The sequence below is a fragment of the Epinephelus lanceolatus genome, chromosome 14 (assembly GCF_041903045.1).
Source record: "Epinephelus lanceolatus isolate andai-2023 chromosome 14, ASM4190304v1, whole genome shotgun sequence".
NCBI classification, from domain to species: domain Eukaryota; kingdom Metazoa; phylum Chordata; class Actinopteri; order Perciformes; family Serranidae; genus Epinephelus; species Epinephelus lanceolatus.
Genome location: NC_135747.1, coordinates 1713863 through 1729180, shown reverse-complemented (window position 1 = coordinate 1729180; position 15318 = coordinate 1713863). Strand labels below are relative to the sequence as shown.

At 37.2% G+C, this 15318-nt stretch overlaps 1 protein-coding gene across 7 annotated transcripts in view; it reads left to right on the top strand.

The window, feature by feature from the left end:
- The window catches only part of slc37a1 (solute carrier family 37 member 1), a 105310-nt gene that overhangs the window by 16269 nt on the left and 73723 nt on the right, over positions 1 to 15318 (top strand). For 4 of the 7 annotated variants that reach the window (XM_078174271.1, XM_033617345.2, XM_033617347.2 and 1 more), the window contains exon 2: positions 7513 to 7764. The exons of 1 other annotated variant lie outside the window; for it this stretch is intronic. Coding sequence is in view for 5 of the 6 variants with exons in the window: in XM_033617345.2 (XP_033473236.1) it covers positions 7709 to 7764 (56 nt within the window). In the remaining variant the exon portion in view is untranslated. The remainder of the gene's footprint in view (positions 1 to 7512; positions 7765 to 15318) is intronic. 2 more of the 7 variants (XM_033617346.2, XM_078174270.1) reach the window with 2 other exon arrangements.

The following is a 15318-nucleotide window of genomic DNA, read 5'->3' as shown; positions in this document are numbered from 1 at the left end:
GTCATTAACCGTCATAATTTGCGTTTTATTAATTTATGACCAGCTGGAAGGACCTAGGGACATGAAACGTGGTACATGGACTATAAATGACATCCAAATACTGCTCAAAAAATTTGGTCCCAATCGGCCTTATGGGGGCGCTATAACATAGAGTGTAAAGCTTGAAAGGCTCTGCCCGCCGCACCACAAGTGCTATTGACTTGAAATTTTACACACACATCCTCCTGATAGTCCTCTACAAAAAAGCCTCTTGCACCTGCACCTGAATGCCACCCTTACAGAATTTTTGCTAATTTTAATAATGTTAAAAACAGTAAAATGAATAAGCTTTTGAAATATTTGTGCTATCAACACCAAACTTGGTATGAGGCATCGGGGGACCGAGACACTCATTTCTATTATAAATGAGCAAGATCGGACGAAAAACACGGCTGCCATCAAGCAAAGTGTCCTTGGAAAGGGCGGGGCTTAGCGAATATCGGCTGTAAAATGTTAACCATTTTTCCGATCGTCACAAAACTGGGTAAATATCATCAGAAGGGGACCAAGAACACACCCAAAAAAAGATTTTGAGATTGGCACATAGGGGGCGCCACCGCCAAACCGTTTTCTCCATTGAAAATGAATTACGGAATCTTCAAAAATCACAAAATTTCAAACGGTAACTACGGATTCATACTTTCAGCTAGAAACTCCATTCAAACTGGAAAATATTCAGCAATTCCTTGATTTTTTACATATGATTCAACTTTTCAATCCCATTCAAACTTTCCAAAATATTCAGCGTTTTCTGAAACTTGGTTATAATGGAAGTCAATGAGAAAATCCTTCAAACTCACTCATCTTCACCCACACTTCACGAACTCATACATTCACATAGAAACTCCATTCCAACTCTGAAATGTTGACATTGCCATCGACTTTCAGTGACTGATTCATATTTTCCATATCTCTTTTAGTTTTTCTACACCAGCTGTTTAAAAATCATGAAATTTTCAGCCCTTCTCAGAATTTATAATGGGTGTGTATTGCGTGGAATGTTGAGAGTTAGAGTGGGTGATGTCATCGCTAGAGTGCACAGCACCTCTGAAATCATCAAGAAATTTTCTCTTAAACTCGCTGGTGCGGCCACATCGTTCACTCTACATACACAAATTGTACACCAAATTGTAGGAAAAGCCGTTCCGGTCGCAGAGGTGCGACCGCTGAAGAAAATGGATTTAGGGTTTTGGCTGCAGGTGGTCTAAAAGGACAACAAGTCCAACCAACTGCCCCATTCACTCCCACGTTAAGTGAGAGCCCAAATTTCTGGAAGAAAGCAGACCATTCCACTTATGTCCATCATGGCTCTGGCCTCATTTTTCACACCACAGAAATGAAATTTACACCTTTGTGATCCGCATCCTGTCCTCTCGCTCACGGTGTGCTTTTTGTAGCTGTAGCACTTACGGTTTTTCATTAAACAGTTGGAGTTTGAGAGGAACTTTTGGCTCAGTTTCTGCCTTTTCTTGGTGTATTTAAATTTGACTGTGCCATTGCCAACTGGTGATTGGCTGAATCAACTCCAGCCGTTCGGCCAATCGTCTGTGTGTCACAGCACAGTCAAATTTGAATATTTCAGCAACCTGACTTCTTTGCAGTTAAAGCCTCATCATACAGAGGTAATTACATATGTGTCAGTCTGCCTGTCTGGGTCTGTCTGTCTCTGTCTTTCTGTGTCCATCTTGGACATTTTAGACTGCAGTCTTTTTTAGCTGTTAAGTTAAGCTGTTTTTTCTATCTGTAAGTGGACATACACACAGACAGACAAACAGACTCACACATACACAAACGCGGCGACAGCACGTGAACATACACACATTCAGGCATGCACACACACACAGACACACAGTGATACATTTACTGCTATTAATAATTAGCGTATTGGTATGGGGATACTAGTTGGCAGCGAGCATCAGGCACACTCAAAATTTCATGTGAAATTTTCTAGTTCATTCATTCACTCATTCATTCATTCTTGAAAATGAAAATTTCATTCATGAAAATTTCAAATGCTCTGCAGAGATCAGATGAAAGCCACAGGATTTGTTTAAAGCCAATTTCCCAATTGCATATTTGAACCTAGCAACAGCTTTCTTTTTAATTTCACTCTCAGGTCCATGCCTTGATTTACCAGCGATAACCCAATTTTTAAAAGTTTCTCTGGCTTGCTGGTGGAGTTCATCCACATACTCATTCCAGCCTGGCCTGAAGCTGTACTTCTTTGCTTTTCTCTGAATGAGTGGTTTACTAGCCTCATTCAGACCCTGCACAATTCTGTCATATATTACACATACAGTGCCCTCCAAAAGTATTGGAACAGTGAGGCCAATTCCTTTATTTTTGTTGTAGACTGAAAATATTTGGGTTTGACATCAAAAGATGAATATGGGACAAGAGATCAACGTTTCAGCTTTTATTTCCAGGTATTTACATCTGGATCTGATACACAACTTAGAAGATAGCACCTGTTGTTTGAACCCACCCATTTTTCATGACAGCAAAAGTATTGGAACATGTGACTGACAGGTGTGTTTTGTTGCCCAGGTGTCTCCCAATTACATTGATTATTCAAACAATAAATAGCACTGGATGTCTGAGCTCAGTTTCAGATTGGGTACGATAGGTTTTGCCTGTGCAGACTGCATTTAGAGGTGGAACCAACATGAAAACCAGAGAGCTGTCTATGGGTGAAAAAGAAGCAATTGTGAATCTGAGAGAAGATGGACAATCAATCAGAGCCATTGCACAAACATTGGCCATAGCCAGTACAACCATTTGGAATGTCCTGAAGAAGAAAAAAACCACTGGTGTACTAAGCAACAGACGTCGAACAGGTACACCAAGGAAAACATCAGCAGTTGATGACAGAAACATTGTGAGAGCTGTAAAGAAAGACCCTAAAACAACTGTTAGTGACATCAGCAACAACCTCCAGAGGGCAGGAGTGAAGGTATCACAATCTACTGTTCGCAGAAGACTTCATGAACAAAAGTACAGAGGCTACACCAGAAGATGCAAACCACTCATTAGCAAGAAGAATAGGAATAGGAGGCTGGAATTTGCCAAAAGGTACAGAGATGAGCCTCAGAAATTCTGGGAAAAAGTTTTATGGACTGATGAGAAAAAGATTAACTTTTTCCAAAGTGATGGTAAGGCGAAAGTTTGGAGAAAGAAAGGATCTGCTCATGATCCCAAACATACAAGCTCATCTGTGAAACACGGTGGAGGTAATGTCATGGCTTGGGCTTGCATGGCTTCTTCTGGGACGGACTCTTTCATCTTCATTGATGATGTAACACATGATGGCAGCAGCAAAATGAACTCAGAAGTCTACAGAAACATTTTGTCTGCTAATTTAAAGAAAGATCCAACCAAACTGATTGGGAGATCCTTCATCATGCAGCAAGATAACGACCAAAACACACTGCCAAAACAACAAAGGAGTTCATCAGGTGCAAGAAGTGGAAGGTTTTAGACTGGCCAAGTCAGTCTCCAGACTTAAACCCAATAGAGCATGCATTTTACCTGCTGAAGAGGAGACTGAAGGGAGTAACCCCCCAAAACAAACAACAACTGAAAGAGGCTGTGGTGAAAGCCTAGAAAAGCATCACAAAAGAAGAATGCAAAAGTTTGGTGATGTCAGTGGGTCACAGGCTTGATGCAGTTATTGAAAGCAAAGGATTTGCAACTAAATATTAAGTCTCATTCACTTTAATCTATTTTAAGTTTATATGTTCCAATACTTTTGGTCACCTAAAAATTTTGTGTTCCATTACAAATAATGCTATCTTCTAAGTTGTGTATCAGATCCAGATGTAAATACCTGGAAATAAAAGCTGAAATGTTGATCTCTTGTCTCATATTCATCTTTTGATGTCAAACCCAAATGTTTTCAGTCTACAACAAAAGTAAACGAATTGGACTGACTGTTCCAATACTTCTGGAGGGCACTGTAGCTCTTCTTTCTGATTTGGCATACCACAGTTGAAATTATCACACATTATAGCATCATATGGAATTTCAGTGTTACCTATGGTCTTCTCAGTCAAGTCATGATAATGTAGCAGGTCGTTCTCTGAGAGTTTAGCCCACTCAATTTTCCCACCATGATTAACCTGATTATCATCCGTGGTCATTGTAGGTAGGTTTTCTACATTGAGCATAATGGAGACAGGCATGTGGTCCATTGTTGCAAACCCATACAAAATCTCAACTTTATCCACACATTCATGGGCATCAGCTGTGCTTACACAATGATCTAGCCAGGATGTTGTATTCCAAGCCTCACTGACATATGTATAGCTATCTGTTGGCAAATGGATCTTACTTGTTAACAAGAGCTTATTATCATGACAAAATTCAACTAGGTATCGGCCAAACACAGACTTCCTATCAGAGATATCTGCATTCAAATCACCCATTACATAAATACGGGTACATTCATTTTCCTCAATAAAAGAGCCAATAAAAGCAAGCTTTTGAAGATATTGGTCCTCGTTACTGGAACATTCATAAGGTGTGTAAACATTCAAAATGATAAGAACATTACCATTATAAGAAACTTTTATTGCAACACACCAGTCTACTCTCAATCTAATCACACTGATCAGAGGGTCATATTTTTTATGCCACATAATGGCCACACCTCCAGGTATTCTGCCTTGAACCAACCCCAAGCTCAAATCTGTGGTTGACTCCCCCACCCCATGGAAGTTACTATGAACAGAGTTAAGCTTGTCCAGGTCCTGTTTAGCAAGAAAAGTTTCTTGTAGACAAAGAATGTCAGTTTCCTCAAGGAGTTTGTCAGCAACAAGTCGCCGTGCCTTATCCGCTGCATTGTGTCCTAGACGCAGGCCGCGTGTGTTATATGACACAATTCTCATGAGAAGTAGACAAATCTTATGCATGTCACCCAAGTAAGCAGCGATGGACGAAATGATTACTGCATGTCATTTACCCAAGCTTTCTCTTTACATCATGTTTCTCTCCACTCTCCTTTCTGCTTACATGTATAACTCCTTGTATGTTCACACAGTTGATCCTGGGTTCCAACTCCAATGTAGTTACTCAGTCTTGTTAATCATTAATGATATGGTGCAGATTTTAAGTTTAATACTATTATGGCCAGGACAGTCTGACAGACTGACAAACAGACATTGCAGGTCTCTCTCACTCTGTGAGTTTTGCTAATATTTGATGACTTCCCATCCTACAACATAAGTGAAACAAACATGATGTCAGGACATTTTTTACCCTTGAAGAGGGCGGCACATGTAGGCCTATTTTAGATTTAGTAAAATGCCACAGATTAGCCTATGTTTTTGGAACTTCACCTGGTTGAACAATATGGTAAATAGGCCTACTATCATTTTGATTTCATTTGATTTGGAAACATAAAACATTACATAACATTTTTATAGACTAGTGGTTGTTCAGGTGGGGTTAAGAAAGATAAACACAAAAAGCAATGTTGTAGGAATTGAGCAGAGAGAAAACAATGACATAGAGTACTGGGCCTATCCTATTTGTACCTAGCTAATGCATCTGGGTCTCGTTTCAATTTGGTTTTTCCGTAATTTGGTTTTGAAAGAGAAAACGGGAAAACAGAAGCACTTCCGTTATTTCGTTTTGTGTCTCAAAACGGAATAACGGGAAAACGGCCGTATTTCCGTAAATCCGTTTTATTTTGAAAACAAAATATGAAACTATCAAAAGGTACACGGACCCTCACTACCACATAATACCACTTCATGCAAATGAAGCTATTATGTCATGTTTGAATAAAAAAGCCTGCATGTGCACATGTTGCTATAGTTATGTGACTTTTGAGGTCACGTGAATATATTTAGAATGGTTTGATAATTTGCCACTTAGACCATGGGGAGGAGACCAGCTGAGTAAACTGATCTGTGGATGAGAAACTTGCAACTGAAGAAGTTACCCCCACCCCCCGGCCTAGACACTGGGGAAGGTAGGGAATCTTGAGGTCACCGGATGAGGGAACTTCTGGGTTGAAGATCCAGATTAAGACAGTCTGTATCTTGATGGAGGTGGTGCAGGGGTGGAGGTGGGCTGGGAGTTTTGCTGAAATGACAGCTGGATGACAGCAGAGAGAGAAATTTGACAGCTAATGACGGATTGGTAGAGAACAGGGAGAGGCTGGCAGACTGTGACTTGTTGAAATATGTGAAGAAGGGTGGAGCAAGAGGATAGTGGGAAAACAGAGAAGTGGCTTTGAGGTATACTTAAGGTAAACATTAAAATACCTATTGAAACTTTGAAATACGCATCAATAGGTAAAATTTCAATTTATGTTTTGATGTTCAAATGGAGTCTCTATGTGAAAGTATACCACAAATGTTATTAGCATGTAGGCTAGCTGAAAACCCGATTTCAAGAAATGTGTGACTTGGAAAGAGTATGTATTGCTTGGAGCTTTCAGGGACAGAGTGGGGAACGTCTTGCACTACGGCAGATGAGGGTCACGGTGGGTGGTGAGGGTCACGGTGGCTGGTTTGGGGCGGAACAGCTTAGAACCCGCAGATTGCCGCTCGCGGCTATATTTTATTGTTACTTTTTTATTATTTGAAGCCTATAAGCCTATAAGTATTGGATGCTATAGAGCTGTGTTTTAATTTAACAGATTTATGTCGATTATTGTACTAGAAGTGGACTGTAGCCCACAGACAATTTATTGGTATTTCATTCTGTTTGGTTAAATATTTATTAATAAAAGTTGTTAATGTTGTATATGTTTTGGTGTTATTTTCAGTATTCTTAGGCCTATGTAATGTTTGCAATTCTGTTTCTGAACAGTATAGGTGCAAGCCGACATTTTGGCCACTCCCTGTGAGCCCTTCAGAGTGATTTTTAATTAGTCATGGTAATACCATATACCCCGGGAAAATGTGGGGAAGATTTAACAGTAACACAATTAGGATAATGATAATGATAATAATAATAATAATAATAATAATGATAATAATAATAATAATAATAATACATTTTATGTCTGGGCGCCTTTCATGACACTCAAGGTTGCCTTACAGAGTAAAATACAGATTAAAATACAATAAAATACTAAGTACAAGATAATTCAACATTTAACAACAAACAAACAAACAAATATCAGTTTAAAAAGCAAACAAAACAAACATAAACAAAACATCTGTTCAGGCTTACCCACTCAGAGAGTAGGAAAGCCTGAACAGGTGAGTTTTCAGCCTGGATTTAAAGTGTGGGAGTGAATCAATGTTTCGGAGGTCGGGGGGAGTGAATTCCAGAGTTGGGGAGCAGAGCGGCTGAATGCTCTGCCCCCCATGGATACCGCCCAACTCTATTCTCCACCTCCCCTTCTCCTTATTTATCTCTTAAATTATACCCTTTCTCCTTGCTGAACATTCTTTTTCTTTTTTCCTTTCTTTACTGCTGCTTTTCTTCACTCCCATTCCTCTCTTTTCATCTTCTCAGACTCCTGATTTTTCCATCCAGCTCAGGCACACAGTGTCAGCCATGTGTCCTCTTGTTGCCGATCTCCCAGCAGTTTCCTCTAAGATGGAGATGAGCCGAGGCAGCACTGCCATGTCTGTGTGTACCCCATCAGCCTTCTCAGTGTGAGCCACCATCAGCTGCGTGTCACTGTGATAGTCAAAATTTGCATTCGAACATGGCCACTGTTCCTCCTGGGATCCGCCTGCTAGTGGCCTTCGACAGGGACCAGTGGTGAGTCTGAACCTGACTGTGGATTGTGTGTGTTTGTGTTTGTGTGTGTACTTTTCAGTTCATCAATGTGAAACCAGTTTGAAAGTGTGAATTGTTTGCCAATTCTTTCTGTCATGGACAATCAGTCTATCTAAATGTGTGACACTTTATTAAGAGATTATGTATTTAGACATTTCTGTGCAGATTAATTTGGTTTAGTTAGTATTTACAGCACTAGGGCATTGCATGTGGAATTGACCTGTTTATGCAAATGTTGGTCAAAAGTTTGTTGAAATCTGTGACAGTGAGCGCTTCTCCTTTTCCATGAAAATCTATCCACCTGACCAGAAGTTGCGCTAGACTTTTTCGTCGCAGGTCATTTTAACCAACAGGGTTGTAAAAATCCGGTCATAATCTATTTTTACTGGTCATTTTAATTTTCGTTTTTAAATGATAATAAAGATAGTCAAAGACATTTAGTTTTCATTAGTTCGTTTTTAATAAATCCAACAAGCAAGTTATCAAGTGTGCATTAATAAGGACATGAACGAAAAGATAAACAGACGTCCACACACCGCAGTGCTTCAGTTCGGCGTCTGGTCTACACGCAAGCCGCGAGCGCTTCTCTCAAACTGGATAGAGCGGATCGTACCAAACAGGAAGTCGGACACAGAAAAGACGAGAGAATCCGGCCAATTTTCAAAATAAAATAACAACAGCATGCACTGAGGAACGTGAGTGAATACCATGTTTATAATTTAAAATAACACAACAGTGCATAACCGAACACATTTTTCAATACCCTAATCACTTCATTACAATTTTAATTTTGTGTCACCAAGCCTACAGACATAACTACATAAATAAAATGGTCAGAACAACATGCCCTATTCATTCAGTGTTAATCCAACACGCTCAAAACATGGACATGCAATGACAAATTGTCATTAACTTATTACATTATAAAAAACGATTAAAATATGGACTTACCCATGTTTAAAATGACCTGTTGAAGTGAAAAAACGAGTACTGACGGGAGCAGATGAGTGGAGTCGATGTTTAACCGGCGCGGAGAGCGCAGGAGAAATGCGCTTCCTGTGTGGACAGTCAAGCACCTGCGAGTATACTCGCAGGACTTCTGCGGCACTAACGCTTCTGGTGTGTCCAGGCCGTTATGTTAACAACGCTACATGAAGCAGATGAATGACTTTTTCTCTGCAGTGTGAAAACGGCAGCCACTTAAACCACTGACTGTTCACTCCGCCGCCAAGTGGGCAAGGGTGGTAATTGCAACTGGTCAAATGACCGATGGCCTTCAGATTTTCCGGTCATTGTTGTAAAAAAACGGTCAATGACCGAGAATATCCGGTTAATGCGACCCCTGCACCTGACGGCCATTACATGTCAAATTGTCAATGAAACAGCATCATGGGCCTTCTTCACAGCAGGCATTTTGACATGTCATAGCAGGAAAAGCACAAGTTGAATTGATAACATAAATGATGGCTTTTATTAAGTGTCCCTGTAAGCTATTCTAGTGTGCCAACACAATACCAGGGCCTCCCCTAAGTGGATTGTAGCTGTCATTCATGTTAGTAAATACACCTGTGCTGTTCCTACTATGACTTGTCAGATTGTCCACTGTGAAAAAAGTCTATTACTACACAGGTGTGACTTGTGCCTAGGGATGGGAATTGATAGGATTTTTGATATCAATGCCATTATCGATTCTGCTTATCGATTCCTCCTGTGAATTTTCTGTGTAGAAAGAGTAGACCTTACAGGTTTTCGGTGTCAGCAATACAAATTTTATTGAGTTTCTATTCTAAACAAGAGATAAGTGCTTGTGTAAGTAAACAAATATGACATTGGTCCACCGCTATCATCTAAAATGGAACAAATGAAAGAATATTTGTACAGCATTTGTTTTCACCTACGTCTTACCTACATTACACGACAACAAATGCTTCAGCATGTTGTGGCTGCACGATATTGGGAAAAATTGGCATTGCAATTTTTTTTTGCCCCCAGTGATATATATTGCGATTTATATATTTTTTTTAAGGATGTATTATTTTCCACCAGATGACTTCAGTAGCTCTACTTGGTGAGAATTATGATATTGCTTTGAATGCAACAGCATAAAATGTGCTGAAAATAGGCATTTGTTCAGTGAAACCACCATCTCATTCAGTGGTTCCCCTATATGCAGCAGCGCACTGCCACTGCTGAAATATGACCACTGCTGCTGTTTTTTAATTTTTTGTCTTAGCTCTGTAGTAACTACTGTTATATTATTATAGGGACTACAGATGGAAAGTAGCTAGAAGCTAAATCTGGTACAAAACATCTTTTTTCCTAGCAAGCTTAATGTACTTTGTGCACTGCCCCTGTTACAAATAAATTTAATAAACTAAACTAAACTAAACTAAATTTGGCGCTACAGACGCTTCATATCCAGGTCAATTCACACACTTGTGAGAGAGGAGAGGGCTCCGTCTTATCTCTTCATAAACTAAAGTTATATTATTTTGCGCGACAGACGCTTCATATAATAACATAACAATACACTATTTATTAGACTTGCACCGATTACAATTTTTTGGGCCGATACCAATTTCCGATTTGCAGAGTATTTGGACGGCCAATTCCGATTTTGGACGATTCTGATTTCATGTTTTTTCAAACCACTTTACAGCACCCAAGATATTGCAATATTTTCTGTCTTTCCTTCATTAGAACATTTTAATCAAGATACAACAGTAAGAACATTCACATGGAAGCACAACAAATAGCAGCATGTCATGTCCTCCCACGCAGGGATAACAAGACTAAACCTACTATTGTTGTTCGGTTTACAAATTGAAAGCACAAGATTGATGTGCTGAAACAATCAAAAAACCTTAAAGGCACTGGAGTATATGTGAATGAGCACTTAACAAAGAAAAATGCAGAAATTGCTAGAAATGGTCGAATGCTCAGAAAACAAAACAAGATTCAAGCTACATAGACAAGAAATGAAAAAGTGTATATTAAACTTAATGGGCCACCAGAACAAGCCAAGGTGTTTGTGGTGCGGGACTTGCAAGATCTGGAGCAATACAAGTGACCATGTGTACAGAGGAGACATCCACCATGGCAATAAACTGCACAGATGTAGAGTGATGGCATCGAATGTAGGTCAAAGAAACTGCATCTTTAGCTCGGTTTTGGTCAAGTCAGAACAGGCACCGGCACTGAAACTGATTGTGTCTAAAACCTATGACAGAGAATTAATTTCTTTTTCAATGGCATTTAATTATTTTATTTTTTATTTTTATGATAGATAGTGATTTACTCTTTCCATTTGATGAAACAGAGAGCAAAACTTCTGATAATGAAAATTTTTTAGTGGATGGAAACTTTGGTAAGAAAAAATATGTGGAGTCAAAATTAAGTTTTTCAAATCCATCTGAATACAAGCAATTAGTTTTGAAAATGATATTGATTCTGAGGCTAATCTTTATGATCATGAATTAAATTCTAAGTATTATTCTGAAAGCCAGTTTAGAAATCTTAATTTGCATGGATTTTCAGTAATACATTTAAATAGCAGAAGCCTTTATAAAAATTTTGTTCAAATTAAAGACTGTTTAAAGTCATTAAAACATTCATTTCAAGTAATTGCTATAAGTGAAACATGGTTAACAAATGAAAAAGGTGCCGATTTATTTTGGAAATCAGATAAATAAAAGAGGTGGTGGTGTGGCATTTTACGTACAAAAAAAATTTCAATGTAAGATAATTGATTGCACAATCGTCAATGATATCATGGAGAGTTTAACAATTGAAATTCATTCTGCTAAGTTTAAGAGTATATTCTTGAGTTGTATATACAGAACACCTGGTTCGTGCATAGATAATTTTACAAATACCTTATCTGATATTTTGGGGAAAATATGTGGTAAGAAAAATGTTTTTGTTTGTGGAGACTTTAATATTGATTTGTTGAAATGGAATGAACATAAATTAACAAATGACTTTTGTAACACAATGTTTAGTTTTGGGCTTTGGCCACTTATTGACAAACCAACTAGGATAACTAAGGAAAGCGTTACACTAATTGATAACATTTTTACAAATGCTCATGAAAAGTTGACAAGTGGTTTGCTCATAAGTGATATTAGTGATCACCTTCCTATTTTTGTAAATTTAGATAATTATAACGTTAATGGCTCAGTTAGCCTTACTGAACCTACTTATAAACTTCTGAGAATAAGGACACCAGAAAGAATTGAGGCATTGAAGTTGGACCTTGCTAACTACAACTGGGATGAGGTATATGTTGATGATCCAAACCAGGCATATGATGCGTTTTTGTTTGGATTTTTAGAAGTATATAATAAACACTGTCCTGTCAGGAAGTACTTGGTTACTGAGAATAAATATAATGGAAAGCCATGGTTGACTAAAAGTCTACAAAAAGCATGTAAAAAGAAAAATTCACTTTATAAGAAATATTTACAACTGAGAACTAGTGAAAGTGAAGAAAAATACCAGTAAAAATAACAGTATAAAAATAAATTGACTTCTATAATTAGAAATGCAAGAAAGAAATACTACAATAAAATATTAGAGGACAATAAAAATAATATCCAAAGAACTTGGAAAGTAATTAATCATATAATTTACAATAGAAATTACAAATCAGACTTTCCTAGTTACTTTGTGAACAAATCTGATGTTGCAGTGGATAATTTAAACAACATTGTTGACAATTTCAATGACTATTTTGTGAATGTCGGCAGTACACTGGCCAGTAAAATACTTGTGCCAGACGACAAAAAAGACATGTTTGATCACCTCATTGATGTCAATATTAATTCTATGTTCCTTTGTGGGGTTAATGAAATTGACATAATTGAAACAATAAGAAAACTAAAAAATAAAACATCATCTGATATATATTCTATTGACATGAAAATTATTAAAGAAGTTACTTGTTCTGTTGTTAGACCTTTGACCTACATATGTAACCAATCACTTCGACGCGGTGTTTTCCCAAATGGTATGAAAACAGCAAAGGTAATACCAATATTTAAAAGTGGAGATAAACATTATATGGACAATTATAGACCTGTATCCCTACTTCTCAATTTTCAAAAATATTAGAGACACTGTAAACAATTAGATGTATTCATTGAAAAAAATAAATTATTGAGTGATCATCAGTATGGATTTAGAAAAAACATAACTACTACTTATGGAGTAATGGAAATGGTTGAGGATATGGCAGAGGTAGTTGAAAATGATAAATTTTCTTTTGGTATTTTCATTGATCTACAGAAGGCGTTTGACACAATTGATCACAGTAAATTGTTGAGAAAATTGAACAATTATGGAATAAGAGGCATTGTTCATTTTTGGTTAAAAAGCTATTTGGAAAATAGAAAACAGTGTGTGCAAATAAATGAAACTGTGTCAGGATTTAAGGAGGTCACATGTGGGGTACCACAGGGTTCAGTGATTGGTCAAAAAAATTATTTTTACTTTATATAAATGACATTTGTAAGGTTACGGGTCTATTAAAATTTGTAATTTTTGCAGATGACACAATTTTATTTTGCTCTGGAAAACATTTTAGGGAACTTGTGTTTACTGTAGAAAGGGAACTTGAGGTTTTAAAATGTTGGTTTGATGTTAATAAATTGTCTCTTAATATAAAGAAAACTAAATTTATAGTTTTTGGAAATAGAACAAAAAGAGATGAGGATATTGAATTAAAAATTTGTAATGATAAAATTTAAGAGTTTTTGAGACTAAGTTCCTTGGGATAGTGATAGATGATAAATTAACATGGGGACAACATATTGATTATATAAAAAGTAAAATATCAAAATCAATTGCAATCCTTTATAAATCTAAGGATATATTAAATTACAAATGCTTCTATATTATTTATAATTCACTTATACTTCCATATATGTCGTACTGTGTAAAGTTGTGGGGATCAACTTTTAAAACAGTTGTCAATTCAATAATTGTGTTACAAAAATGAGCTACTCGTCTTATCAACAAGGCTGGTTATTATGATGACACAAATCCATTGTTCATGAAGTCACATGTATTGAAATTCAATGATTTGGTTTATTTTAAAATAATGCAAATAATGTACAGAGCAAAAACAAAGTCACTGCCAGATACAGTACAAAGATTCTTTTCTGTGTGGGAGGGAAAATATGATTTAAGAGATGTTTCTAAGTTTACTGTCCCAAAAGCAAAAAAGGGGATTAAAAGGAGATGTATTTCTGTTGTTTGGGTTAGATTTTTGAATGATGCTGACTTAAATTTGCGAATGTGTAATTCATTGTTGATTTTCAAACAAATGGTTGTGAAGGCTTTTTTTGAGAGTTATAAATTGGAATAGTTTTTTTTCTTTTTTCTTATAAATGACGTTTTGTGGGTAGCATAATTTAGGATTTTATGTAGGATAGGCAAATACAAGCATTATGCTTCAGCCTATACCTTTTCAGTCATTACATCATAATTAATTAGCAATTTTTTTGTATATAATCATTAGTATTGTTGTGAAATTTGTGTATGTTCCTATGTTGCATGTGCTGACGATGACTGAATAAAAACAAACAAACAAACAATAATCATCTCAAACAAACAAAAAAAACTTTGACACAGGTTAAGAAACATTTTCCTTTTTGCTCAAATATAACTTCAGGTACAGTATTAAAATAAATACGTAAAAAAGACATACATAAAAAAAACATACAGGAATTAAAGCTGCAAGCAGCGATGACCGGGACCTTGGGCTCTCGCTGTCGGCCTCCAGCTCACATAGACAGTGTGAATTAGCCTATTCGTAAGAGTCGAGATGTCGATAAAACAAGCAATGTCAATAGAACGCAAGGTCATTTTTGGCAGTGAACCCATGACTTCGGAGTAGAACTTTGATGGCTTCCGAAAACCAAACTACTGACGACATCAATCAATCACTCAATCAATCAATTTTATTTAAAAAGCCCAATATCACAAATTACAATTTGCCTCACAGGGCTTTACAGCATACAACATCCCTTTGTCCTTAGGACCCTCGCAGCAGATAAGGAAAAACTCCCTTTAACAGGGGAAAAAAATGGTAGAAACCTCAGGAAGAGCAACTGAGGAGGGATCCCTCTTCCAGGACGACAGACGTGCAATAGGTGATATACAGAACAGATCAACATAATACATCAACGGTAATCTGTATGACACAATGAGACAGAAGGGGAGACAGAAAGAGAGAGAGATGCAGGAGAGACGATAATGTTAATAGCGTACAACAACATTAATTAAAGTAATAATATAAGTATAATTCTGGCTACTGTGGTACAATATGTTGAAAGTATACAGTGCCCTCCAAAAGTATTGGAACAGTGAGGCCAATTCCTTTATTTTTGTTGTAGACTGAAAACATTTGGGTTTGACATCAAAAGAGACAAGAGATCAACATTTCAGCTTTTATTTCCAGGTATTTACATCTGGATCTGATACACAACTTAGAAGATAGCACCTTTTGTTTGAATCCACCCATTTTTCATGTGA